The sequence below is a fragment of the Branchiostoma lanceolatum genome, chromosome 1 (genome assembly GCF_035083965.1).
Source record: "Branchiostoma lanceolatum isolate klBraLanc5 chromosome 1, klBraLanc5.hap2, whole genome shotgun sequence".
In the NCBI taxonomy this organism is placed as follows: Eukaryota; Metazoa; Chordata; class Leptocardii; order Amphioxiformes; family Branchiostomatidae; genus Branchiostoma; species Branchiostoma lanceolatum.
Window position 1 is genome coordinate 39,067,022 of NC_089722.1, and position 26,079 is coordinate 39,093,100.

A 26,079-nucleotide genomic window follows, 5' to 3' on the forward strand; every position below is an offset into this window, starting at 1 on the left:
TTTCTGGAGTTGAGTTCCCCTATAAGGTGGGACTTGTGCAAAAAATAGTTACTCAAGCAACTGTATGGAATTTTGAAGTCAGACGTTCCAGACAGCATCTGCTATCTTTTGTCAGTGACTAAAGGAAGGAACTGGAAAACCAGGTTTTATACCAAAACTCTGAATAGATTATGTTAATGAGGTAAGTCGGGACTTACTAGTAATCGTATACCACTCTGTACCAAAGCAAACTTCTGTTAGTAGTATCCAAATCTAACATCACAATTTTCTTGCAAACTCTTATATTTCTGACGGAGTACTACATGCAAGGTATGTGCTCACATTCGTCCACTATTTTTGGGGGTAACATTTTCAGACAGGGTCTGAGGAAACAAGAATCCCCAACAACATTTCTCTCCATTTAATTGATGAGGTTATTAACGAAGGTCAGAAGATCTCTCACTTGAACTACGCTTTCAATAGTCATGGAAATAGCTGGCTCCGCCTCCATTATGGTGTCTCTATGACATCACAAACCTATCTCACCGGGCTAATTGAAGTTGGGAGATTCACGGGAGCGCATTACACTTTACATCACAATTGCTCATCCCTAATCTAGCTTAAGTGCTTGCAGAAATAGGCTTTCAAAGCTAATGCGCCCTGTGTCCCTGAAATAGGATCCATCATTAAATATGTATTATATGATTGAAAAAAAATGATAAAAACACAGTAAAGGGAAAGATAGCACATTATCTCAACAATTTTGTTTGTTTTTGACTTTGATAATGAAAAGCCAGGTGGACAGAGATAACATTTGTGTTATATTATAACGGAGCTCGCGTGCAAATAGTTAGATGAAAAACATGTGTCAATCCACCACAATAGAGAACACATCCAAGGTTTGAGCTTTGGCAAGGACAGCAGCAAGGAATACTTTTCCCATCCTTGCAACAATAACTATTTCGGATTCATCCAAAATGTGTATCCTATCAGTCGTAGATCATCTGCTATCACAGGCATGAGAAATTCTTTTTGTCAAAATCATTTTGGCCATCAAAACATTTTTCACCACCTCCATATCGAACTGTTCTTTTCACAATACTTTTATTTGACTACATCTAGTCTGGTCACATACAAAACTGTAAAATGTGTTTCAACCTAAGATTATGCAATACAAAAAAAGAAGCCAAGTTACTGTAATTCTTGTTTCTTTCACTGTAACTTTATATTCACCAGTCTGTTTTCATGGTCACATTTCTCCTGTGAACTCATCATAACCGTGAAAAAAACCTGTTGTTATTATTTATGATTCATTCACACATCCGTTCTGTAAATCACTTGCCGCCACCGTGAAGTTAAAGTTGAGTGAAAATGCCCATTTTCCTCACACCGTGAAATTTTGCTACCGTGAAGATAAATTAAATTACAGTACTTACTCAGGTATGGACTCCGACATCATGATCCTCGTCTGTCCCAGCTGGTACTTCAGCGTCTTTACTTCAAACGTCAGCTTTTCCTCCTCGGTCATTTCTGGAACTTCTTCTTCCGCCATGGTTGGATCTGCCTTTGAACTGCAACTTGAAATTCAACAGGTTTAAATCTCAAGCACTGTTTGTAGTCAAGCTCCCCTGTAAATTGACCAACGCTTGTTTTATGTACGTCAGTCAAAGGCCTGGGTGGTTCTTTTACGGTGTCGTGGATTGTGGTAACTCGTTAAGAGTTACAGGGACAGCGTCACGACGCACGGGTTAACCAGACACGACACTGAGCTGAGATTTCAGTCCTCTACGGTAATCTTACCACCGCTATTAATAACTTCCACACGTCAGAGTCGCGTGAACTCACTAAGACACAGAGGGATGGCTGATCCTCCCACAACAGGTGTCTCAGTACGTCTGTTGTGCCCAAGCACTCCCGAGGCAGATTTTGTCCCAATGGTGCGCGTGACACCAAAGTACTTTCTGTCCTTAATGGAAACAGTCCAGTTTTAATGAATTGCTATTAGCGTTAACGTCCTCACACCAGGTGTCATTTTCACACTGATTGGATTTCATTTTTGGAGGTGACTGTCGTTTTTATACCAAACGAGGGGTGACAGTTAAGGCCACATGGCCCACAGCATTTTAATTTCTTGGTTAACAGAATTTTAAAAAAAAACTCTATTGGAAAATCAACAGGAAAATCTCAGAGGAAAGTTTGTACTTTGGTGCACACAATTTCAGGGAGTGAACAGGGTCAGGTGCAAGTTTTCACCCCTGCCTTCTGTTTTCATGATTTTTTGTTGCTAAAATTTAAAAAAAAAAATCCGTTAACCAAGAAATTACATTGGTGTGGCCTAAACAAGGCTCAACTGGTCTTAGCATTGATAGGCGGTGGCATTTTTGCTAGGTTATATATTTGTGCCAAATTCAGCAGAATTGCTTCCATGTGCACTGCCATGGCACGGGATCCAAAACTATACATTTGAGTTGACAACAGCCAAAAAATATCAGAAAAGTGCATTGAAAAAATATTTTCTGCATCTGTTAAATGTTTAACAGTACAGCAAAACTAGAGTTCCACGACCGCATACCTTCGCCAAATGATGATTACTTTTTAGAGTAGTAGTCCTGTGTGTTCTGCTACTGCAATGATCTTGACACTCATCGCTGATATGTGATAAAGTTAATATGCAAATGAAGACCTAATTTGCTTAACTTTAGATTTTTAAATTAATGAGAAAATATTGTAATTCCATATTAAAGAAATAACTAAGAACTAATACTTGTGGCATTTGGAAGCTTTGTAAAAGTGAATGTGGTTGAATATAAATTATGCAAATGAGGGCCTAATTTGCATATTTGCTAGAATGACCTTTGTTAAGATAACACAGTCATACTTAAGACAACTTCTGCTATTTGGGTGGTGACGATTATCAACTATTATGATTTATGCAAATGATGACCTCATTTGCATGCGTGATAAATGAGAAAAGGTCGAAAAGGTTAGAATCATTAGGCAAAGGTATGAGCTCATGGAACTCTAGTTGAACAGCTTTATCACCAAATCAAATGTATTCAAAAGCTTGTCAGAGCATAAATGTGCAATAAAATTGTTTGTTCATTCATTATTAAAGACAAAAATTTCCACCCTAGGAGCTTCAGTGTTCTTCCCCGACAAGGACGCCCGCCGTAAGCAGCTGTTCCAGATGATGGAGACCATCTCCAGTCAGGAGCAGCCGGCCTCCGCCGTGCTGACCTTCCAGTCGCTCTGCCAGTTCTTCAGCAGTGTGGACCCCAGCGGGCTACTGGCACTGCCCACTGCTGACACAAAGGTGAGTGTGCTGTTACTAGAGTTATCATCTTCACCTTACCTTCTGCGAGAAGGTTATGTTTTCGTCACAATCGAAAACATTTATCATATGCCACTTGAAAAGGTTAACTTTAGTCGGCGAAGGTATTTGGTCGTTGAACTCTAGTTAATTATGACATGTTATCGTGGCAGAAAAGCACTTATCCTCAAAGACAAGTCCTTAGGGGCTTGAAAGTGTAGAAGTCATCATCATCGTCATCGGTCATCTGCTTTTGTGCAGGCGACTGCAAGCTTCCTCCATTTCCCCCTGTTGCTAGCAGGTCAGAGATATGTTTCGGCGAGAGTTAGTTGTTGTAATCTCCCAGGAGATGTTGGATGTAAAAGTACTTGACATTCATTGTGACACAATGGCTACTTTTAAGATACATGTCATGTATCAACAAGTAAATACAGTTTTACCTCTCCCTGGTGCTGATTTTGGTGGCGTTGTTGTTGTGCCTTGTTCCTTGAAAAGGAAACTCTCTTTCTTAAAAGGTTTCTGTAGGATATCTCTCCTTGGTGCTGAAATCAGTATTATTGTGTCTTGTCATGTACTACCTATACCTTAACATGTGAAACTAGAAACAAGTAACAGTCAGGACTGCAAGTTTCAACCCAGGATCGAGATGCTTATTTCCTATAGACTTGAATAGAATGGTCGTTGTCTTTCTGAATGGTTTACGATTGCATCAATTTCTGATATAAGTACATGGCTATTGCACGTTTCCTTACTTAAAGGAAAAGAAAGTTGATCAGACCCCTGTAGCTTATGCAAGTACGAGATGCATTTCCGAATTGTTCATTTATATCATGTCTGTTCAACAAGTATGTTTCTCCTCTCTAGGAGGACTTCAAATTTGATCAGGCACTCACTGTCACAGTGATGAACACTCTCTTGTCCATAGCCCATCGTAATCCCTGAATGCTGTTCCACCTTGTATTTTCATCATTTAACAAGTACATTGTTTGTTCCTCATCATTAGGAGGACTTCAAAGTTGATCAGGCACTTGCTGTGATGGACACCCTCCTGTCCGTGGCCCACCGTGAGTGTTCGGCGACCCTGGCTGGGGAGAAGGGCTCCAACGGTCGGACGTCGTTCCTCGTGCGTCTGCTGTGCTCGCTGCAGGGCAGCCTGGCCACCTGGTGCTGCAAGCAGATGGAGGGAGAGGACACCAAGGACGCTCCAACACAGGAATCTGTGGGGCTGGCAACCACACTGCTGCAGAAATGTGAGTTTTGACTTTCTATCCAACATAATAAAACTGCAGCTGCTGCAAAATTATTAAATGTACAATATTTTTCACTTCATCTAATGGGTAGCATTATCCACTGGACCATAAGATTGGAGGTTTGAGCCCAACTACTTGGGAGGTTAAGCTATGGACAGCTGTTCAGAGCTGTGCTTAGCATCTGTCCTTCTGGTAACGACTATTGGAAAGAAAAAGCTTTTCAATACATGTAAGCTAATTTTGATACATTAAGGGTGATCCCACCCTGTAGCTTAACTGGTAGCAGCCCAACAGTTGAGCTCCTGGTCCCAATTAGATGGTAACTGGGAGACCTCGGTTTAAATCCTGGAAAGGGTGTCTTGGTTAGGGCTGCACCCATCTTTTGGAAGGGATGTAAAATGGGGTTCCTGCATTGGAGGAGATGCCTTGAGCATGTAAGAGGAGAAGCGCTAGCAACCACTCCCTGTAAAGATATACCGTACTACAGAAACAGCAAGGAAACTTGCTGCCCTGTGTGCCACTAAGTAGTACAAGGTGAACATCAACAATTTAGATCCAATGATTTCATTTGGATCCAAACATTGAATTTTCCATAAGACAAAAAAGAAGCTTAATTTTGCCATTGTCAATTGGCATTGCTCAAGTGACAACACAAATAATTGTGACAATAACTGTGTCAGTAGCATAATTTCTTGTTGCCCCCCTCCCCAGACACATTCCTCCTGAGTCGACACTGTACAGAACTGCTGGGGAAGCTTGTGGAGATGGGGCAGAAGGCTGAAGCTGCACTGGCTAACCTGCAGCACTCCTTCATAGCCACAGCACTTCCACAGGTACCACCAGGAACACAGTCTAGTTCTAGCAATTACTGTAAATGCAGAAATGTTCGCGGTTGTTTTTTATGTTCGCAGTTTTCCCGGTGACCGTTTCACCGCAAACTTAAAACCACCGCGAACATTTTTGTCCAATACTCTAGCTGTATATCACTATAGCACTGACGCGAACCTAAAACCGCCGCAAACACTCCATTTTTGCCTTAGCGTGAAATATAAACCACGCGAATTTAAATGCATTTACAGTACTCCATTTCCCCCCAACCGCTATATTTTCCAGCTGCTATATTAAAGTGATTAACAGTATACAGGTTTTGGCCATCCTCTATAATACATTGTACCTGACCACGTGAATAGTCCAGTGATTAGCAGCCCTGCCTCTGGAACTAGAAGCTGTGAGTTCAATCCCGGCTGTGTTGCTCACCCAACATGCATGCTACAGGAAAGGGTTGCAGTCCTTAGGATTGGACGTAAAGCTGTGGTCCACTGTTCGTTGTGCTTGTCAAAAAAGTTAAAGGAAAATTACCCCTGTACAATGAAATTGTGACATCTGTGCATGTCTTCTCTGTCACAATCAGTGGAGGAATTATAGCTCTTCAGTGAGCTAAACTGGATTGATATCACCATTGCTTTCATTATTCTTCACTTCTACTGACAACATTAGAACAGGCCTGTCCTTGGTGCTGAACTTCATCCCAACACATTAGAATAGACTTGTCCTTAGTGCTGAACACCATCCACACACATTAGAGCAGACCTGTCCTTAGTGCTGAACACCATCCACACACATTAGAACAGACCTGTCCTTAGTGCTGAACACCATTCACACACATTAGAACAGACTTGTCCTTAGTGCTGAACACCATCCACACACATTAGAGCAGACCTGTCCTTAGTGCTGAACACCATCCACGCACATTAGAACAGACCTGTCCTTGGTGCTGAACACCATCCACACACATTAGAACAGACCTATCCTTAGTGCTGAACACCATCCACACACATTAGAACAGACCTGTCCTTAGTGCTTAACACCACCCACACACATTAGAACAGACCTGTCCTTAGTGCTGAACACCATCCACACACATTAGAACAGACTTATCCTTACTGCTGAACACCACCCACACACATTAGAACAGACCTGTCCTTAGTGCTGAACACCATCCACACACATTGAAACAGACTTGTCCTTAGTTCTGAACACCACCCACACACATTAGAACAGACCTGTCCTTAGTGCTGAACACCATCCACACACATTAGAACAGACCTGTCCTTAGTGATGAACACCATTCACACACATTAGAACAGACTTGTCCTTAGTGCTGAACACCATCCACACACATTAGAACAGACTTGTCCTTAGTGCTGAACACCACCCACACACATTAGAACAGACCTGTCCTTAGTGCTGAACACCATCCACACACATTAGAACAGACCTGTCCTTGGTGCTGAACACCATCCACACACATTAGAACAGACTTGTCCTTAGTGCTGAACACCACCCACACACATTAGAACAGACCTGTCCTTAGTGCTGAACACCATCCACACACATTAGAACAGCCTGGTCCTTAGTGCTTAACACCATCCACACACATTAGAACAGCCTTGTCCTTAGTGCTGAACACCACCCACACAATATCTATCATGTTATTGTGATGATAACAGCAGTAATATTTCTGTGTGCCCCTCAGATGATCGTATGGCTGATGTTGCTGTGTGAGAAGCCCATCCCCCATGTCTCCACCATGCACACTCTACAGCCTGTAGCTGCTGAACTCCACAGACTGGCAAAGGACCTAGCAAACACCTTCTACAAGTAAGGAAAATGGTTTCTTTGTTTTGTCGATGAAGATTAGACATCCTGGTAAGAAAATAGCGGTGACTCAAGCAACTGGACAAAATTTGGAAATGGTCAGACGTTTCAGGTAGCATCCACTACCTTTTGTCAGTGGCACTGGACGAAAGCGGGGGTGTCCCTGTGGTGTAGTAGTCTGCGCTTCTGTCACTTACCACATCTGGTTCAAATTACTTGGAACCAGAAGGCCCGAGTTCGTGCCTGGGTAGGACACCTCTGGACAGGAGGTGCATTGAGAAACAGTATGGAAGTTAAACACACTCCACTACCAGTGGACTAGCCCCCTGCTGCGGTGATTGCACCACAGTGTGGCCCAGGGCTATGAAACAGGGATGGGCACCGCCCTATACACCTTATGGTGTGGGAGGATTTTAAGTAACTTAAACTAACTGGATGAATGCATGTGTGTGTGACACTGGAGTGTCACTAACTGAAGGTAGTGAATGCTACCGGTACCTGAAACGTCTGACCATTTCCAAATCTTATCTGGTTGCTTAAGTATCTGCTATCTGGCAGTTTCCTTGTATGTTTCAACTTTCCTTTGTTCATGAGAAGCTCAAATCAGCCTGAAGACCGCTTTTTATCAAGGTCGTGAGGGATGAGATAAGGGTCAGACAAAATGTAACAAAATATACAGATTGCATGATTAAAATCCTAACAGTCCCTTTGGTCATTTGCACACTTTTTCTGTATCTGTATTGCATGCCATAAACTCTGCTTAGGGCTTAATACATACCAAACAACATGTGGCTTCAGAGCTGCACATGCAGTCTCACTGGTAGAAAAAAATGGAAAATACCTTCTACAAGGAAGAAAATGGTCATAGCCCACTTCTTTGGATCTCTATGGCCTGATTGATAAACTTGTTCAGAGCAACGCAAACACAAACCTGTGGATACAGAACTACACAGTCTGGTCAAAAACATGACAAATACCTTCTACAAGAAAGAAAATGGTCATAACACACATTTGTATCTGTATGGCCTGATTTATAAACTTGTTCAGGGCAACGCAAACACAAACCTGTGGATACAGAACAACACAGTCTGATCGGAAAAATACCCTCAGAGCTACAAGTCAGGAAACGATCCTTAGGCCAGACAAATTTGATTACTTTTACCAAGAAAGTTCAGATTTGTGTTTTTTATTGCATGTGTGTGTATGTGTGTGTGTGTGTTTTGTTTTTTATCAGGGATGGGCTCCGCTTTCCAATACTGTGCCCTAGACACAGTAAATAACAACCCACTACGGTTTTATGGCCTTGAAAAGGCTATGGGACTACCTTTACCATAAAATGTTCAGGAACTGAAGTAACAGACTTTTTGTTAATTCCAGGCTGGACAGTGAACAGTGGTCGTCCATTGGGAATGACCAGGTAGTGTTGAGGACATGGAACGTGGAATCTCCCCACAACTACGAAAACAACCAGCATTCCACTCAGATCTTCACATGTCCCGGGGCTACACACTTCGTGGTGGAGTTCGATCAGAGAAGTGAGACAGAGAAAAGGTGAGACCTTTTTTCTTTCTTTGTCTTAATCTTTAACCTTCTCCCTGCTGCCTAACCCCGTAACCAATAGAGAATTGGTAGCCAAACGGCTACTTCAGTGTGCTAAAGGTTATTTCATCGTAACAGTTAGCCTAGGATATTTAGAGTTTCTTTTTTCACAACCAGGATTCTCACCTGCTGACGTTTCGGTGTCTGTCAGACACCTTCTTCAGAGCTTCTGACTGGAGTACTGCTTTTCGCCACTATAAGTAGCCAATGTAGGTGGCTCTTTTGCGGCGAGAAGCAGTACTCCAGTCAGAAGCTCTGAAGAAGGTGTCTGACAGACACTGAAACGTCAGCAGGTGAGATTCCTGGTTGTGAAAAAAACACCTCTAAATATCCTATGTTCTACCAACCTGATGAAATTATTTTCGGAAGTAACAGTAACTGTTATAGTTTAGTAACTGTACCTCTCAGTTGATTTTGCTTAACCTCATACTTTTTTCAATGCTCCTTTTACCAGAATCTAGAAAATAATTATAGTAACATCAAATCAACCTGTGACAGAAGCTTCTGTGCGTAAAATGTACAATGTATTGTGGTGAATGAAAACTGGATTTGTAAACACACAGAAAAAAAATCACTGATGACTGATAACTTATTGACCATGGTTTTTATACAGTTCGTTTGTAACAGAGAACAAAAGAGAACATCAGTGATGTTTTTTTTGTGTATTTACAAATGAGTTGTGTTTTTCAGAACTTACCTCTGATTTCCATGTTTTTCCACCAGGTATGACTACCTGGAGTTCACGGATGCTCGAGGCGTACGCACTCGCTACGACCAGAAGGTCGGGACGGAGAAGTGGCCGCTGAAGGTCACGTTCCGCGGGAGTCACCGACTGCAGTTCCTCTTCCACTCCGACAGCAGTAACAACGAGTGGGGGTAAGTTTGGGCACAGACCAATTCAAATTCTTCTAGCACACAATGAATTCTATAGATGACATCCTCTGTAGACTCCAAATATAATGCAATTTGCATTAGCAAAAAACAACAAGATGGATGAAAAAGCAAGACCTAACTGCAGAATAGACAGCACAGCATATTTCCCAATAGAGGATGTCTCTACTCTGCCATCTCAATGCATTGGGTTTTGAATTTCAATCTCTTCAATCCACTCTTATAACAAAAAGGCTTCAATTACCTACTATAACGGTACCATAATTTAAGTAAATAGCATTTTGTATTTAATGTCCAGGGATTTTACTGTTTCCCTATTTATCCCTTTAGCTACAAGTTCAAGGTGACAGCGCGTGGGTCGCCGGACGTGCCGCTGCCATGGCTGTTTGACCTTCAGCTGGGGCTGAGTCGGCTGGTGGGGAGACTTTGTGGGACAGCACTGGGGAAGGCACAGGTGAGTCAGCTGTGTGGAACAGCACTGGGGAAGGCACAGGTGAGTCAGCTGTGTGGGACAGCACTGGGGAAGGTACAGGTGAGTCAGCTATGTGGGACAGCACTGGGGAAGGTACAGGTGAGACAGCTGTGAGGGACAGCACTGGGGAAGGTACAGGTGAGTCAGCTGTGTGGCACAGCACTGGGGAAGGCAGAGGTGAGTCAGCTGTGTGGGACAGCACTGGGGAAGGAACAGGTGGGTTTGCTGTGTGGGACAGCACTGGGGAGGCGACAGGTGAGTCGGCTGTGTGGAACAGCACTGGGGAGGGCAGAGCTGAGTCAGCTGTGTGGGACAGCACTGGGGAAGGCACAGGTGAGTCAGCTGTGTGGGACAGCACTGGGGAAGGAACAGGTGGGTCAGCTGTGTGGGACAGCACTGGGGAAGGTACAGGTGAGACAGCTATGTGGGACAGCACTGGTGAAGGCACAGCTGCTATGTTTGGCCATTTAAGTGCCAGAAAATAAAGAGAATTTCAAAACCTTTCCAAATTTCCAGAGTGCCCTGTTTGAAGACCTGTATTGTACTACATGTATATTATGTATTTACATCTAGTCATAGATGGTGTCTTTCCCTCTGTCATAATGTATATACAATTATCAGATAGCTATTCAAATTTTTGACAGCGGCACAACCGGCACACTCAAAATACATTCTAAACATTCTATGGAAGCCCTTGTAATGCAGAACACCTGTAGCGAACGTTTTTGCAGCCCAGGTATGACATAAAATCAAATACTGCACAGTACTACTCACTATATGGACAATGGCTATATGATGATAACGTTAATGATCTGCACTGTAGGAATCAGTGACAAATCTTCAAGGACAAATTTCTAGCGTAATATAAAATTTCACGTAACCAGTGTTAACAACATTAAGATGCTACTCTTGTGTCTGTCCACAGGTTGTGGACAAGGACACCAAAGAGGAAGAAAACCTTCTGCAGCGTAACGAGTTGTGGGGAACCCTGTTTAGGGGAGGGTACCTGGTGGGGAGGCTGACCCGGTCTCTGTCAGGCCTCCACACTTCACAGCCAGCCACCACAGACGTCCACTCCTTCCTGTTAAACATGGCTGAGGGGAATGTGGACGCTCCGGCTGCGAGACAACTACTGGCAAAGTACGCCTTGATTGTCTTTTCTTATCTCTGTGTTTGTGTACAAGTTTGTTTCCGCTAGTCTGGGTCCAAGGTTGGGCTGGGTGGCAGAAAATGGTGTAACTGGAGACTTGTAGGATTGGAACACTGACTTGGCCCGGGTACAAAGTTGCTGGTAGGCTTGGCCTGGGTCCAAAGTCCTGCAAGAAGGCAGGAAGATTCACAGAAAATTTAGTAAGAAATTCACACTTATTCTAATAAAATTAGTAATAAACAAGAAATTTATAAAACTCACAAAGGAGGTTGTTTCCTGTAACTGTTGTTGTTTAGATTTGTTAACAGCATCAGTACTAAAATCATGATTGAACTTGTTACTTAGATGCCAAGTGGCCAGCCCTACAGATGACTGGGTGGTGATCTAGATCTGTTAGACCAAATCATTGCTACTGTGAAGGGAATGTTGTTTTCAAATTTTGTTTGATGTTTATACCTAGATGCCAAGAGGCCTGCCCTAACCCTCGCCTGGGTGGGGACCTGCTGGACCGTACCATTGCTGCTGTGTTCGGCGCCCTCTTGTGGCACACGCAGGAACTGCGGGAGGAGGTGGAGCAGTACATGGGGAAGGAGGGGACACCTGTTCCCGAGGGCATCGCACAGGTCAGAAATCTTCACAACTTTATGTGATATTCTTGGTCTAGTGGTTAGAAAACCCTGCCTATAAACCAGGGGTTTAGAGTTTGATTCCCATCTATTAAACTGTATCTGAACCAAGGTTTCAGGGTTCAAATCCTGGCTGCAGTCATTTGCTTGACTTGCATATATGAAAATATGTATCTTAAAAGCAGCTTGGCAGACAGTCACACTAAATACGTCCTCCATGGATTTCCTTTTTGGTCCAAAAGTCCACCAAAAAATCTGCAAAAGTGTTCTTTCTTTGTCTTTGAGTGGTTTGAGAGCATACAGATGTACTTCCTACAGTGAAAAAAAACTTTCTGTGTCATTTTCTTTGTTGTTTAGAGATGCTGCCTATAAACAAGGGGGTTGAGGGTTTGAATTACATCTATCTACTAGTAGTACTCTCAGACAGGGGTTGAGGGTTCAGTCCCAGCTGAAGTTGCTGCTGGACTTGGTCTGTCGGGCACCTGCTGTGATTTTCTTCAACCAGAAAACGTTTGGGAGGTTGAATACCGTCTGTTGTTGCTCACCCAACATCCATTGCACTGGTAAAATATGCTGGCCTCAAGATGGGAATTTCATCTTATTTCCCGGGCCCAGTTCACTGTGCTTTGTGAAAGAGGAAGGGAAATTTCCCAGTTTACTTGAACCATGAACCTGTATGTTCCTAGTGTTGGTCCTCTTGCCATAACCAGTTGAAGATTAGCTTCTAGGTGAGGTAAGTTGGATCACGACCAGGCTTTTAGCTAGGCATGCGTCCATGCATCAATTGGACGCATGATACTACAATAACAAGGAAATTGGACGCCCTCTTTTTCAGCTGGACGCACACAGGACCCCCTGTTTCCATGGCAATTACAGACACATGTTGCTGTGTTAATGTCACTGATGCTTTTTTTAGTCCTACCAGACACTGGGACAGCATGAAAACTGACATGCAAACCTACCATAAAATTGTTAATCCATAGAGCCCATTGGGAGACAGAGAGGGAACAAGCAGTTTTTAGAGCTTAAAATGGTCTGCTAAAAGCCTGATCACGACCCATTTTCATTATCAAAAATCGTTTTTCTTTAGGCCTACATGGCGGCAGAAAGTCTGCGACCGTACCTCCTGGACCAGCGTCAGAAGCTCATCGTGTCCGCCGACTCGGAGAAGACAGGCGGCAAGAAGGACGATAACAACGCCCCACCCAAACTCTTCGCCACCCCAGACAACCTGATCTTAGCCTGTAAAGACAAGGCGCTGTTTCTACTGCAGTTCTCTGGCCTGGCCAGGTATGGCATGTCCGTGAGGTATGTTTGTGGGGCAGTTTCTTTTTTTCTGAGTTTCCTTTGTTTTCTGAACGTTTTTCTGCATTTTCGTCACTTTGATTCAGGCCTGTTTCCGGGACCCGTCCTTCCGTCCTAGGACAGAGATTTGCGTGGTAGGACAGACACAAATTTTACCCCATCTGTCCAAAGAAATCTATACTTCATTGACATTCAACTGATGAAACATTCAATTTGTTTTCTTTAAGTTGAAATTGACAAATTTAAGAAGGAAAATCAACAATATGGGGTCCAGAACAATGAGTGGGACAGAAAAATTTAAGCTGTGAACAGCCCTGCTTTTAATTTGGTTGCTTGATTTCTGCTACTTCACAAGAATTCTGCATGCTTTTTGTTGTTTGGTTTTCTTACTTATATTAATTATTAATCCTTCCTAATATTGTTTCCCATTTGCAATATTTTGTGAGTCCAAGGAAATATTGCAAACTAAAGCAACATCCTACAACAGTTTTCATAGGAAAATTGCTAGGTAAGGCCACACCAATTTAATTTCTTGGTTACCAGATTTTTATTTTTTAATTTTTGTTAAAAAAAATCATGAAAACAGAAGGCTGGGGTGCAAACTTGCACCTGACCCTGTTCACTCCCTGATACTGTGTGCACCAAAGTAAAAACATTCCTCTGAGATTCTGTTTTCATGTTGTTTCTCCAATCTAGCATTTTTGTTAAAATTTGTTATTCCGTTCACCAAGAAAATAAATTGATGTGGCTTAAACCTGTGAAAAAAAGTGAAAAAAGGGCTTGGAAGTTATTTGTTGAAGAAAATCTGAAGATGTTTTTCCTCTCTTCCTAGAGTGGAGTCTCAGACGGACCTGCGCCCCAAGATGCAACGATCACTGAGCAGAAAGCTGAGTCGTTCTGTCTCTGTGGACAGGGCCAACAGGAAACAGGTGGGACATGTAGAATACTGCAAAGGAAAATATCCTCCTTTTCCTTTAAAGGCACCCAAAGCGTTATCAGAATGTTACTACAGCTGGAAATATTCTGGATATGGCAATCCGTATGATATTGACATTTTCATCCACATATAAGAACATTTCTAGCATAATTCCATACTTTTCCAGGCTTTTAAAAAGATCACAGAAACACGCCACGTGAGGAGTCCTTCATATATTGGGACCACCAAAATATGAGCCTACATGTAGAATCAGTCAGTAACTGCATTCGCAAATCGAATCCGATTTGCATGTTTGCAATTCAAACCATTCACTAACTTAAAGTCTTGACCATATCTCCGGAAGCGTCCGGGACTCATCGATCAGAATCGTGCACGTTCAGAAGATTTAAAATAATCTCACTCACAGCAATGCAGGCAGCAATCAGATTTTCAATGAGTTCTCATATATCACCACACAAAGACATCGCATCTTTGCTCCATGAATGTCGATATGCATTGTACCAGTGTTGTTTAGATTTTACTATGTATAGAAAGGACTAAAAAATTGAATTTAGAAATGGTGACTTTCAATGCACTGATATCGCTTTGGGCTCCTTTAGATATTTTCTTATCTAATTTGTTCATTTCACATTTTGTAACATGTACATAAGAAATACATTTTATAAGCATTGTAATAAACACCCTTATTTATTCACCTTCGTCACACATGCATTTAATTTAGTACATATTACATGACAACACATTTAAATTTTGTTACAGGGGCCATTCCCAGTGGCTTTTTTGGTAAGGTTTTTTCCCCAGTTGACTTTTTTGACAGGCGTTTAATCCACCTCTGACTTGCTGTGCTAGGGTTGACTCCTTGGGACTTCTGTGCAGGGACATCTTCCTTGTGTTTCCAAGCAGGGTTTTCTTTCCCTGTGATTTCAATTTTACACCAAAAAGTGTCCTGTGTTGCATTGAAGCAAAATCCTTACTGTATTCATAGACAAAGTGAAAATACTAGATACCAAGCAGTGTTAGTTTGTGAGAGGAATAAATGCGGGTTACATAAATCTGCCACTTTGAAAAAGAGTGGGTTTGAGAGATCACAGTTTAGATGTACAGGAGTGCATTGTACTGGGAATGTTGGGTTGGAGATCTGTTTGGATGTATCTTTTCAGGGTGGCGGCAGTATGTTCCCTGGTGGAGTTATGTTTAAATTTAGATGTTACATCAGGTCACACCAGTTTTTCACTGGTGGTTCACGTAGACCCTACAAGAGAACTATTCTGTCCCGCATTGAATTGACAGCTCAGCCCTAGCCTGCAGGAAATATTTGATTTTAAACTTTTGGTCCAACACATCTCAACAGATTTTGTACAGCTCCCTTCAATATGAATTAGCTTTAATAGACCGATCCCAAAGCCACGCCCCCTGTTCGATTTCGAACACCTCCGTCAAAAACAGGGTTTGACGGACCAAACATGGCCGCCGCGGCAAGGTTGAAAATAATGCCACTGACTTTGGTTTAGCTTTTGTGGCACTGAAACCCTTTCAGAGCGGGCCAAATAAGAATGCTATGTCTTCTTTGTGGAAGGCTGTATCCACCGGGTAAAGTTGTTTAAGGAGGAGGTAGGTGTAGTTGCGGTGAGAGCGTAATGTTTTCGGTCAATGTTAAAGCGGTATGCGCCGCATAGCTTTCCCTTGTCGGTGGGTATCAGCGCCCAGTTTCTGAGAAGCAGGCGATTCACGTGTAAAACAGGGTTCATATATCTGTGACAGCGTTCCCACTGTATTGACTGCATGCATAACAGCTGCATGGTATTTAGTAACTAAGAATTAAAATGCATCCTTTTACTTCCCTGTTCATTTTCAAGTTATAACCAGTTTCACACACCAGTAACTGAAGATACAAAACTCTGCGCTAGCGGACTTTGTAGTAAGTCAGCATGTGGTTCAAGCTTCCTCCCCTTGAGTGTCCGATCTATTTTCTTTTTAAATTCGTTTTTGTTCTGAGCATGCATTCAACCAATACAGTGGAAAACCTGTCCCAGATATACATACCCTGCTTTACACGCGCCATTTCTGCCCCGCCAACGCTGTTTTTGACGGAGGTGGGCTAAATAGAACAGGGGGTTCTATCGGTCTTCTATTCGTTCGATATGGTGTTCGACAGGATCGGTCTATTTGCTTTGGACACAAAAGCCTTTTGAATATATTGTTATTTTGCATTGATTTATTCTTATCTGCTTCTAACTTCTGTCATCCCAAGCACCTTTACAAGTGTTTCACATGTTGTTTTTTTCCTCCCTGTTTCTTGTCTACCCCCCCTCTTCATCTGCTATACATGTACATGATATGTTTTTGCTGTTGCCCCCCTCCCCCATTTTCCATGTGTTTACTGCTATGTTCCTTTGCTGTCAGTTCCATGCTGTTGTCCTCCACCCTCCCAACCCTGCACAAGGACTGGGGACCACCTATGGTCTGGAGCAGGAAGTAAGTTTGGCACAGGCGAACCAAACTAATCACAAAATTAGACTTTACTCACACCACCATTGGAAAGTTATTCTTATTGACCTTTGTCCATTCCTCTCCATATTGCCTTTCCTGTCTTTCAACAAGAACAAGAAAAAAAAATCATTGAATTTTACAATAATCAGTTATCAAAATCATAGATAAACGTCTTTGTTGCATTTAAGGTGCATCTTACGTACTATCATTCCCTGTCTCACTCTCTTACTTTACCATGACCATTGCATACATGTTGTACCTTTAGCCAACTTACATTGTACATGTACATCTATCATAAAAGTCTTTCTTAGGCCCCGAGAAAAAATGGCGTGTTTCCCGTTACCCATCCAACCTTAGCGAAAAAAACTGCTTTTAGGGTCGATCGCTGGCAAGAGACATACATCTTGTAAAATTTTGAACCTAACATATAAAAATGGTGAATATGTTGTTGAATCATTTTGCAACATTTTCTTATGTACAAAATGTATGTTACAGTAGGAAATAGTGTTGAATAGATGTAATAAGAATTCGATCAAATCATGAAAATACCAGTGTCCTGTATTTTTGTTTTACATTGTTTACAGATCACTTTGGCTGAAATCTGTAAAGAAAATATAAATGAAAGGAAAAAGAAAACCTCTCCTTATCAACCCTATCCCACGGGGCCACATAGGGGTTACGTCAGAAAGTGAAAAAAAACAGCCTGTAAACTACATTTTGTACCTGTCAGCCTTTTTCCAATAGATACTGATTCAGAATCATTCATTACCCAGTATTCTACCATAACTTATGAAACAATTGATGGATTACCACGTTTCTCTGACCACCTGCAGAGTTACCTCGGCCGTGATGCAGAGGACCAGTACGCCTCCTTCAAACTGGTGCTGGACTTCATGCGAGACGTGAGCATCACTAAAGACAAGGTGGAGCGACTGCTTCAAGAAAGGCTGCAGAAGGCTCAGACGGTCGCAGACGCCTACAAGTTTGCTGCCGAGTACTTAAAGACTATGGCTGAACCTAAAGACTTCCAGGTACATGTATTCGATGTTTTGTTTTAATTTGGCATTTTTTCTTGGGGGGATAGGAGATACTATTCTTGTGTGTATTACATTTTATACTCCCCATGAACTTGTTCATTTGCAGTTAGCCCTCATACATGAAGTTGCAATAATGAAGTCTCATTCCTATATTACTCCGAGTGGGTACCCTAAAAGAGTCTGTACTCCAAAAAATTAACGGCTGCATGGACGTGTGTGTGTATACGGTGTAAAATTCCCTTTCAGCCAGCCCAGCTGATCTCAAGCGTCAAACTGATGAAAGCTTGTTTGTAACAGGAAATTAGCAGGTAAAGTTCGGCGGTCGCGCGCGAGGTTGGACGTGCACAGCCCGACAGTGTAGGTGATGCGTTCGTGCGCTTACAGCTGGAATGTGCCTTTTTTTGGGGTGTAGCTAAGCGCAGGTTGTAATTGCTATAAAAACAGATGTAGTGTAGTGAAACTGTTGGCAATTTTTTTACATGATCTTGGGTAAATGTTCTCAATATGAAATGAATAACATTGGTGCATTTTCTATAGCTTCATTACGAACACGCCCATGTAAAATCTGTATTATAACATGTAAGCCTATGGGGAGAAAAAACTCATAAATGAGACCATAAAGAATAATTTAGATAAATTGTATTTCACTTTCCACTACATTCATTGTACAATATCAACTTCAACACGTCCTTTCATTTGCAGACAGTTCTCTTGTCTCAATTATTTTTGTGGACCTGCAACAATCCTTTGTATAGCTGACATAAAGCTGAGTGATATTCATAATCTTTCTTGTGAAAATACTAAGTATTACATTCAGTTTTTACAGTTCCTAACAGCAGATATTCTATGAAATAGCAATTTGACATGTACAATGTCATGTATATAGTGGTCAGCATTCTTCGTTATAAAGTGTTCATGTACAGAGTCTGAAATGGCTACTGTCAAAATCAGGAGAGCCAGTTCCAGAGGAGAAAGTATCCGTTATTGTCAGGTATTTCCTCTGCATGGTGTTGCCAGTTGTTTTTTTTAAGTTACCCCTTCTACAATCAAAAAAGAAAGGCGCTGTTTAAAGAAGCCACCAAATTCCATCCAAATTTCTCCATGTTTACAGACAAAAAGAAAACTACTCTCCTCTTAACATCACAAAAGCCACACATTATAGAAAAAGTGGGATCATTCGTCTTCCACTGTCTCGGAAAAAGAAGTCAAACCTAAACAAGGTAGAATGTAGTGTAATCATTTCGACTAGAATAGTCACATACTATATTCAATTTGTTATCAATTGTCTGTCCTTTCATGTTACATGTACTTGCAATTAGCCTACGGGCAAGAACTTGCAATGATTTTTTTGAATTGGTCTTTCAAAAATCTATTAGAATACACTATACAATAAGCGAACCATCCAGCGAGAAACAATATTGTACAGATAATGTGATAATCATGTATACTAATAATAACAGAAGTTCAGAAGTTATAAATATAAAAATAATGATGATAATACTAATAGAACGTCAAAAGCTGTAGACTTGTACTTGTATTCATCTGTGTCAGTCTCAGCATGCAGGTTTAAACCTCCTTGGTCTCAACATGTGTACTAAACAAGGCAAACTGTTACACCAAATATGAGTTTATGTCAAAGGCACAACTGTACAGCAACAACGCTGTTACTGATTGAAATCTAATTTCACCTTACTACATGTTAAGTTGTTTCAGCTTCTATGGATGCATATGTTTGAAACATGGGTTTGTGATAAATTAATGTCAATTTGACTGATAGTTAAAAGTATTTATTAGACACTTTATTAGGAAGTAATGATTAAGTGTTGAATCTCTTCTAATGTTCACTTTTAAAGTCACTGTGATATTACTTTTACAGTAAGGCCACACCAATTTAGTTTCTTGGTTAACATTTTTTTTAATTTTAGCACAAGGACATCATTAGAATAGAAGGCTGGGGTGAAAACTTACACCCGACCCTGTTCACTCCCTGAAATTGTGTGCACCAAAGTACAAACTTTCCTCTGAGATTCTGTTTTCCTGTTGATTTTCCAATCTAGCATTTTTTTTAAATTCCGTTAACCATGAAATTAAAATGGTGTGGCCTTAGGAAGAAATGATTAAGTGGTGAATCTCTTCTAATGTTCACTTTTGAATTGATATTTCTTTAAATTTACAGTAATGGATAATTTTCAGTTCTACAAATATGTCAATTAAAATATAGACAGAGCTTTGGCTGATCTTTACAGAGCTAATCAGTGATTTTGATTTGATAATTTTCTATACTAACCCTTCCAAATAACTCCAACATTACAGTGCCATTCAAGTAGGCTGTGCTCAAACTTTCACAAAAATGTTAAAAGTTGGATACAATACATCCATTGGTAGTAATTGCAGTAACTGCTACAGTAACAGTAACATTACACTACTAACAGTACCATGATGGTACATATTACATGTATAAAGAATCTGATACTACAGTATATAGCAGTAGATGGGAATGGACTGTCCTGGACTGTTCTAGGAAGTTTTAAATTGATTCGCCAATCTGTAGATTTAAAGTCAGGGGTTAATCTAACTCTTTAGATGAACAGGGGCGGAGACCCCCCCCCCATGCCCTGACCATGCGCCCCCTTACCCTGAGGAGCAGATTCCATGATAAGCATAAAATTCTGATTGACCAGGGATGCTACATGTACAGGTGTGGCCAGTCTTCCACTGTGACATGTCTGACATTAATTTTGCCAAAGAATGCCCTATTCTAACTTAAAATTCTTAAAACTCCACACTGTGGAGGGGAAAAACCCTCGCCTCTACTGCCTTGCAATTAATTCTCCCCCTAGTAATCATTTTCTAGCAAAAGAACAGAAAGTGTTACTGTCCTGAACTGTGAAATCTGAATAAAATCATAATTTATCAATTTGTAAACCTTTAAGAAGGGATTTTGAACTTCAAGATGCTATTCAAGGTCAGCCAAAGACTATTCTAACTTAAAATTCTTAAAACTCCACACTGTGGAATTGGAGAAACCCTCTACTCCCTTGCAATTAATTCTCTCCCTAGTAATCATTTTCTAGAAAAACCCCTGAAAGTGTTACTGTTCTGAACATGAAAATAAAATCATTATTTATCAATTTGTAAACCTTTAAGAAGGGATTTTGAAGTTCAAGATGCTATTCAAGGTCATGATTTTCATACATGTGCAGGTTGTCAGAACATTTGCCACGTTGGGGGAGTGGGGGAGGCTCTTTAGGAGTTTTATGTTGATTGGCCGTTCCAAGGGCCTCATTCTTAGCAAATTGCCTCAGACCTGCACCTTTTGGTTTGGGGCTCTTTTGTGGCTCTTTATACAGGTGAGGCTCTGAGAAAGATGGCAGAGCATCAGTACCTCTACGATGTGGGGAGAGTTGGGGAGGCTCATCTTTAGTTGGTTTGTTTTTGTTTGCTATCCAGAGGGCCTCGTTCTTAGCAAATTGCCCTAGAACTGTACCTTTTGATTTTGGTTTCTTTTGTGGTGCATCCACATCCTCATACAGGTGAGGCTCTGAGAAAGGTGGCAGGGCATCAGTAACTCTACGAGGTGGGGGAAGTGGTAGGGCCCCATCTTTAGTTGGTTTGTTTTTGTTTGCTATCCAGAGGGCCTCGTTCTTAGCAAATTGCCCTAGAACTGTGCCTTTTAATTTGGGTTTCTTCTGTGGTGCGTCCACATCTTCATACAGGTGAGGCTCTGAGAAAGGTGCCAGAGCATCAGTACCTCTACGAGGTGGGGGAAGTGGGGGAGGCCCATCTTTAGTTGGTTTGTTTTTGTTGGCTATCCTGAGGGCCTCGTTCTTAGCAAATTGCCCTAGAACTGTACCTTTTAATTTGGGGTTCTTCAGTGGTGCATCCACATCTTCATATAGGTGAGGCTCTGAGAAAGGTGGCAGGGCATCAGTACCTCTACGGTGTGGAGGAAGTGGTTGAAGCTCATCTTTAGTTGGTTTGTTTTTGTTGGCTATCCCGAGGGCCTCGTTCTTAGCAAATTGCCCTAGAACTGTATCTTTTAATTTGGGTATCTTTTGTGGTGCCTCCACATTTTCATACAGGTGAGGCTGTGAAGTGGCTGGCAGGGCTTCAGTACCTCTACAAGGTGGGGGAAGTGGTGGGGCCCCATCTTTAGTTGGTTTGTTTTTGTTTGCTATCCCGAGGGCCTCGTTCTTAGCAAATTGCCCTCGAATTGTACCTTTTAATTTGGGTTTCTTTTGTGGTGCGTCCACATTTTCATAGGGGTGAGACTGTGAGGTGGTTGGCAGGGCATCATCATCCCTATGGTGGGGGGGATTGGGAAAGGCTCATCCCCATGGGCTTTGATTTGATTTGGAGGTCCAGGGGTCTTTTTTCCAGCAGGTTTCTCTGCTAGACCTGCACCTTTACAATTTGGGTTTTTAGCTGGTGATTCCATGCCTGTGTACAGAACATTTGGCTGTGAAACAGGGACGCTTGTGTTATATGTTATATTTCTAACATCCATTGGTCCAGGGATCTTTTTTTCAGCAAGTTTCTCTGCTGGACCTGCACCTTTACATTTTGGGTTTTTAGGTGGTGATGCCATGCCTGTGTACAGAACATTTGGCTCTGAAACAGAAACACCTGTGTTATATGTTATATTTTTAACATCCAAGGATTGAGTGTCACCCTGAGACTGGCCCTCTGTCTGTTTATGGCAACTGGTCATTACAGTAGCTGTGGTGTTAGTGTCGGATTCAGTGTTGGCCTGAGACTGGCCCTGCTCTGTCTGATTATGACCACTGGTCATCACAGTAGCTGCGGTGTTTGTGTCGGATTCAGTGTTGGCCTGAGACTGGCCCTGCTCTGTCTGATTATGACCACTGGTCATCACAGTAGCTGCGGTGTTTGTGTCGGATTCAGTGTTGGCCTTAGACTGGCCTTGCCCTGTCTGAGTGTTTTGGGTTTCCATATTTTCATACTGGTGATCATGACTACCAATGTCTGCAGCAGCTGTGGTGTTTGTGTCAGATTTAAGGATAGCCTGATACTGGCCAACAACTGTGTCCATGAATTCATTGATAGCCTGATACCCTGTCTGACCATGACCACTGGCTGTTGCAGCAGGTGTGAAATGAGTGTTGGATTCAGCGATGGCCTTAGACTGACCCTGCTCTGTCTGATCATGTTGGGTGTTATTTTCATACTTGTGATCATGACCACTGGTCACTACAGCAGGTGTGAAATGAGTGCTGGATTCAGCGATGGCCTGAGACTGACCCTGCCCTGTCTGTCCATGACCACTGTTAAATGTTTGGCCCTCTGGCGGTGTTCCCACACTTGGGTACATAGGATTTGGCTTGAAGGCAGCTAGCACATCATTATGTGATAGACTTCCAACTTTCAGAGATTGACTGTTAGCCTGAGACTGGCCCTGCCCTGTCTGACCATGACCTGCTGGAGGAGGATGTCTGGTCCTCCTCTTGCACCAGATAATGAGAATGATGCTGCCAATCAGGACAATTCCAGCTACTGGACCACAGATATAACCGATTAGAATAGGTAGGGTCAAACTGGGAATGGATTCATGGTAACTGTCTTGGTGCGTAGTTACATGCAGTGGTGCTACTGGTACTTTTGGACGTGCTGTAGAGCCAGCATTGGTTTTGAAGTACCAGTGATAGGGAAAACTTGAGATGCCATTGTAACAGTCTTTAGCAGTTTTAGTTTGGCTACCAAGGGACTGTTTGGCAGATGTGGAGTGTTTAGCAGTTTCAAATTGGTTACCAAGGGACTGTTTTGCAGATGTGGAGTGTTTAGCAGTTTCAAATTGGTTACCAAGGGACTGTGTGGCAGATGTGGAGTGTTTAGCAGTTTCAAATTGGTTACCAAGGGACTGTTTTGCAGATGTGGAGTGTATAGCAGTTTCAAATTGGTTACCAAGGGACTGTGTGGCAGATGTGGAGTGTTTAGCAGTTTCAAATTGGTTACCAAGGGACAGTTTGGCAGATGTGGAGCCTACAGGATGTGCTGTTGGGCTAGTATTGCTTAAAGTTTGTATTTTGCCAAATGAAAAAGGTGTTGACACTGCAGATGAGGTGAATGAGGTATGAATTCCAAAAGGCAGTGTTGATACGGTGGTCTCGTTACAGATCAGGTCTTCAGGATTAATATCTTTAAGCTTGCGCCCACGGAAGTTGGCAGGTTGGGCGCATACTATCTGATTTTCAAATGAAGCGGACCCGTTCATTTTCAGCCTGAAGGGAACCATCCTACAGTCGCATTGCCGGGGGTTACTGTGAAGTTGTACTTTCATCGCTGACAACATGCCGTGAGCAGACCCGGGAAGGACAGATATCTGGTTTGCCATCAGCAGCAAAGTTTTGAGCTTGGGTAATTTAGTGAATGGCAGGAAAGAGGTTATCTGGTTTAGCACCAGGTTCAAATGGTTTAGGTTGGGTAGATTAGAGAAGGTACCTGGTTGAATAGAACTTATCTGGTTATTTCTCAGTTCCAATTTTTGGAGATTAGATACATTAGTGAATGTACCTGGCTGGATAAAACTTATCTGGTTGAAGCACAGGTCCACGCCAGGTAGTATGGGTAGATTAGAAAGTGCACCTGGCTGGATAGAAGTTATCTGGCTGTAGCGCAGGGACAAAGATTGGAGGTTGGGTAGATTAGTGAATGTACCAGGCAGGATTGAAGTTATCTGGTTTGCTTGAAGGTCCAAAGTTTCGAGCTTGGGTAGGTTATTGAATGCACCTGGCTGGATAGAAGTTATCTGGCTTTTTTTTAGGTACAAATGTTGCAGCTTTGGTAGATTATTGAATGTACCTGACTGGATAGAAGGTATCTGGTTTGAGTGCAGGATTATGACCCAGAGTTCAGGTAGATTAGCAAATGCACCTGGCTGGATAGAAGTTATCTGGTTGTTCTCCAGAGCCAGCTTCCAGAGCTTGGGTAGATTAGAGAATGCACCAGTCTTAATGTTACTTATCCTATTTTTGTTCAGGGTCAATATTTCAAGCTGGGGTAGGTTTGACAAAGCACCTGGCTGAATGCTTGTTATCTTATTATTTTGTAAATCCAAGACAGCGATGGATTTTGTGAGGTTCTTGGGGAAGCTGGTGATCTGATTATTTTTCAGATATAAGAAAGAAATGTTTTTGGGGAGGTTCTGGGGAACGCTAGTGAGGCGCAGCCCACCATAGTTGCAGCAAGGTGTAGGCTTTATGATGCAGCAAGAGGATATTGAACAGCTGCATCCAGCTTCTGGCATGTTGTTCTCCTTCAGGATGATGAGAAGGAAAATCAGCAGGTGTCTCAGCTTTTTTCCCATGTTGCCTATAGAGAACAAGGAGCAGATTTTGAAGTTAATCCGCCCGACTGAATCATCGTAATATAACATGCAGATGTGCTAGCTGTAGAGCTGTGTACCTAAACAAATTTTAGGTACAGGTACAGGTACACGGGTTTTAGGTACAGGTCCGGACCTGAACCTGTACCTAAACTGTATACTAGTTCAGAAAATGGTAGATTTTCAATAAGGACAAAAGAATGTTTGAACTGGTAACAACATATTTAATTGTGCTAGGTATTTTTTTTATGAAAACACAGATGAAAATTTGATGTGTTTTATGTGCTGGAGTATAGTATAGATGTGGCTTTAGTGCACTGCCACAGTAATTTCATAGTAATTTTATCTGTCAGTGGCCATCCCCTGAGTCAGCCTTGACCTGATTAGTACCGGTTCAGTACGGTACAGCAGGGTTCAGGTATTTTGGACCTGTACCTAATTGATTGTACCCGGTACTGTAGCGGTACACCGTAGACTAGTGACCTTTAATATTGCTAAAATTAAGTTACCGTTAACAAATGAAGAATCACAGTAAATATTAAATGTTACCAATCAGAGGCTGGTTGAAAGAACAGTTTTTCATGAAACCACTGCATCCAAGCCCACGGCAAGTGGAAAAAATTATTATAATATGAACATGATGTTTACATGTAACTGTCAGGTTAACACGTCATCTAATCTTTAAATCATAAAATTTAATGTTCTCACATTTTATTGTCTGGGGTCGCAACTTGAAAAGGTGTGTACAGTCACATGTTTAGCCTTTGAGTTAATCTTTAATGGTAAGTCCAAAATAAATGATAAAACAAGTAACATGAACAAAATAAATCCACTCAAAGTCTGATCCATAAAGTGACAAATAACTTAAGACATATGGTGAAATATAAACAAAGCTGGAGTATAGAAAATACAAGTTGAAGCAGCATTCAGTAGAAAATGGTGTCCGATATTTGACAATTACTCACTCAGTGTATTGTAGGGTACAGTGATGTTCAGGCATAAGCCTCAAGCGTCAAACCTCTGCACATAAAAG

At 41.9% G+C, this 26,079-nt stretch overlaps 1 protein-coding gene across 1 annotated transcript in view; it reads left to right on the top strand.

Annotated features, from left to right (window-relative positions):
* The window catches only part of LOC136426242 (zinc finger ZZ-type and EF-hand domain-containing protein 1-like), a 52,943-nt gene that overhangs the window by 14,825 nt on the left and 12,039 nt on the right, over positions 1 to 26,079 (top strand). The window contains exons 12-24 of the mRNA XM_066415068.1: positions 3,114 to 3,292; positions 4,293 to 4,539; positions 5,251 to 5,372; positions 7,076 to 7,200; positions 8,575 to 8,748; positions 9,520 to 9,672; positions 10,018 to 10,141; positions 11,085 to 11,299; positions 11,770 to 11,932; positions 13,026 to 13,243; positions 14,073 to 14,169; positions 16,581 to 16,652; positions 17,501 to 17,698. Coding sequence (XP_066271165.1) covers positions 3,114 to 3,292; positions 4,293 to 4,539; positions 5,251 to 5,372; positions 7,076 to 7,200; positions 8,575 to 8,748; positions 9,520 to 9,672; positions 10,018 to 10,141; positions 11,085 to 11,299; positions 11,770 to 11,932; positions 13,026 to 13,243; positions 14,073 to 14,169; positions 16,581 to 16,652; positions 17,501 to 17,698 — 2,087 coding nt within the window. The remainder of the gene's footprint in view (positions 1 to 3,113; positions 3,293 to 4,292; positions 4,540 to 5,250; positions 5,373 to 7,075; positions 7,201 to 8,574; positions 8,749 to 9,519; positions 9,673 to 10,017; positions 10,142 to 11,084; positions 11,300 to 11,769; positions 11,933 to 13,025; positions 13,244 to 14,072; positions 14,170 to 16,580; positions 16,653 to 17,500; positions 17,699 to 26,079) is intronic.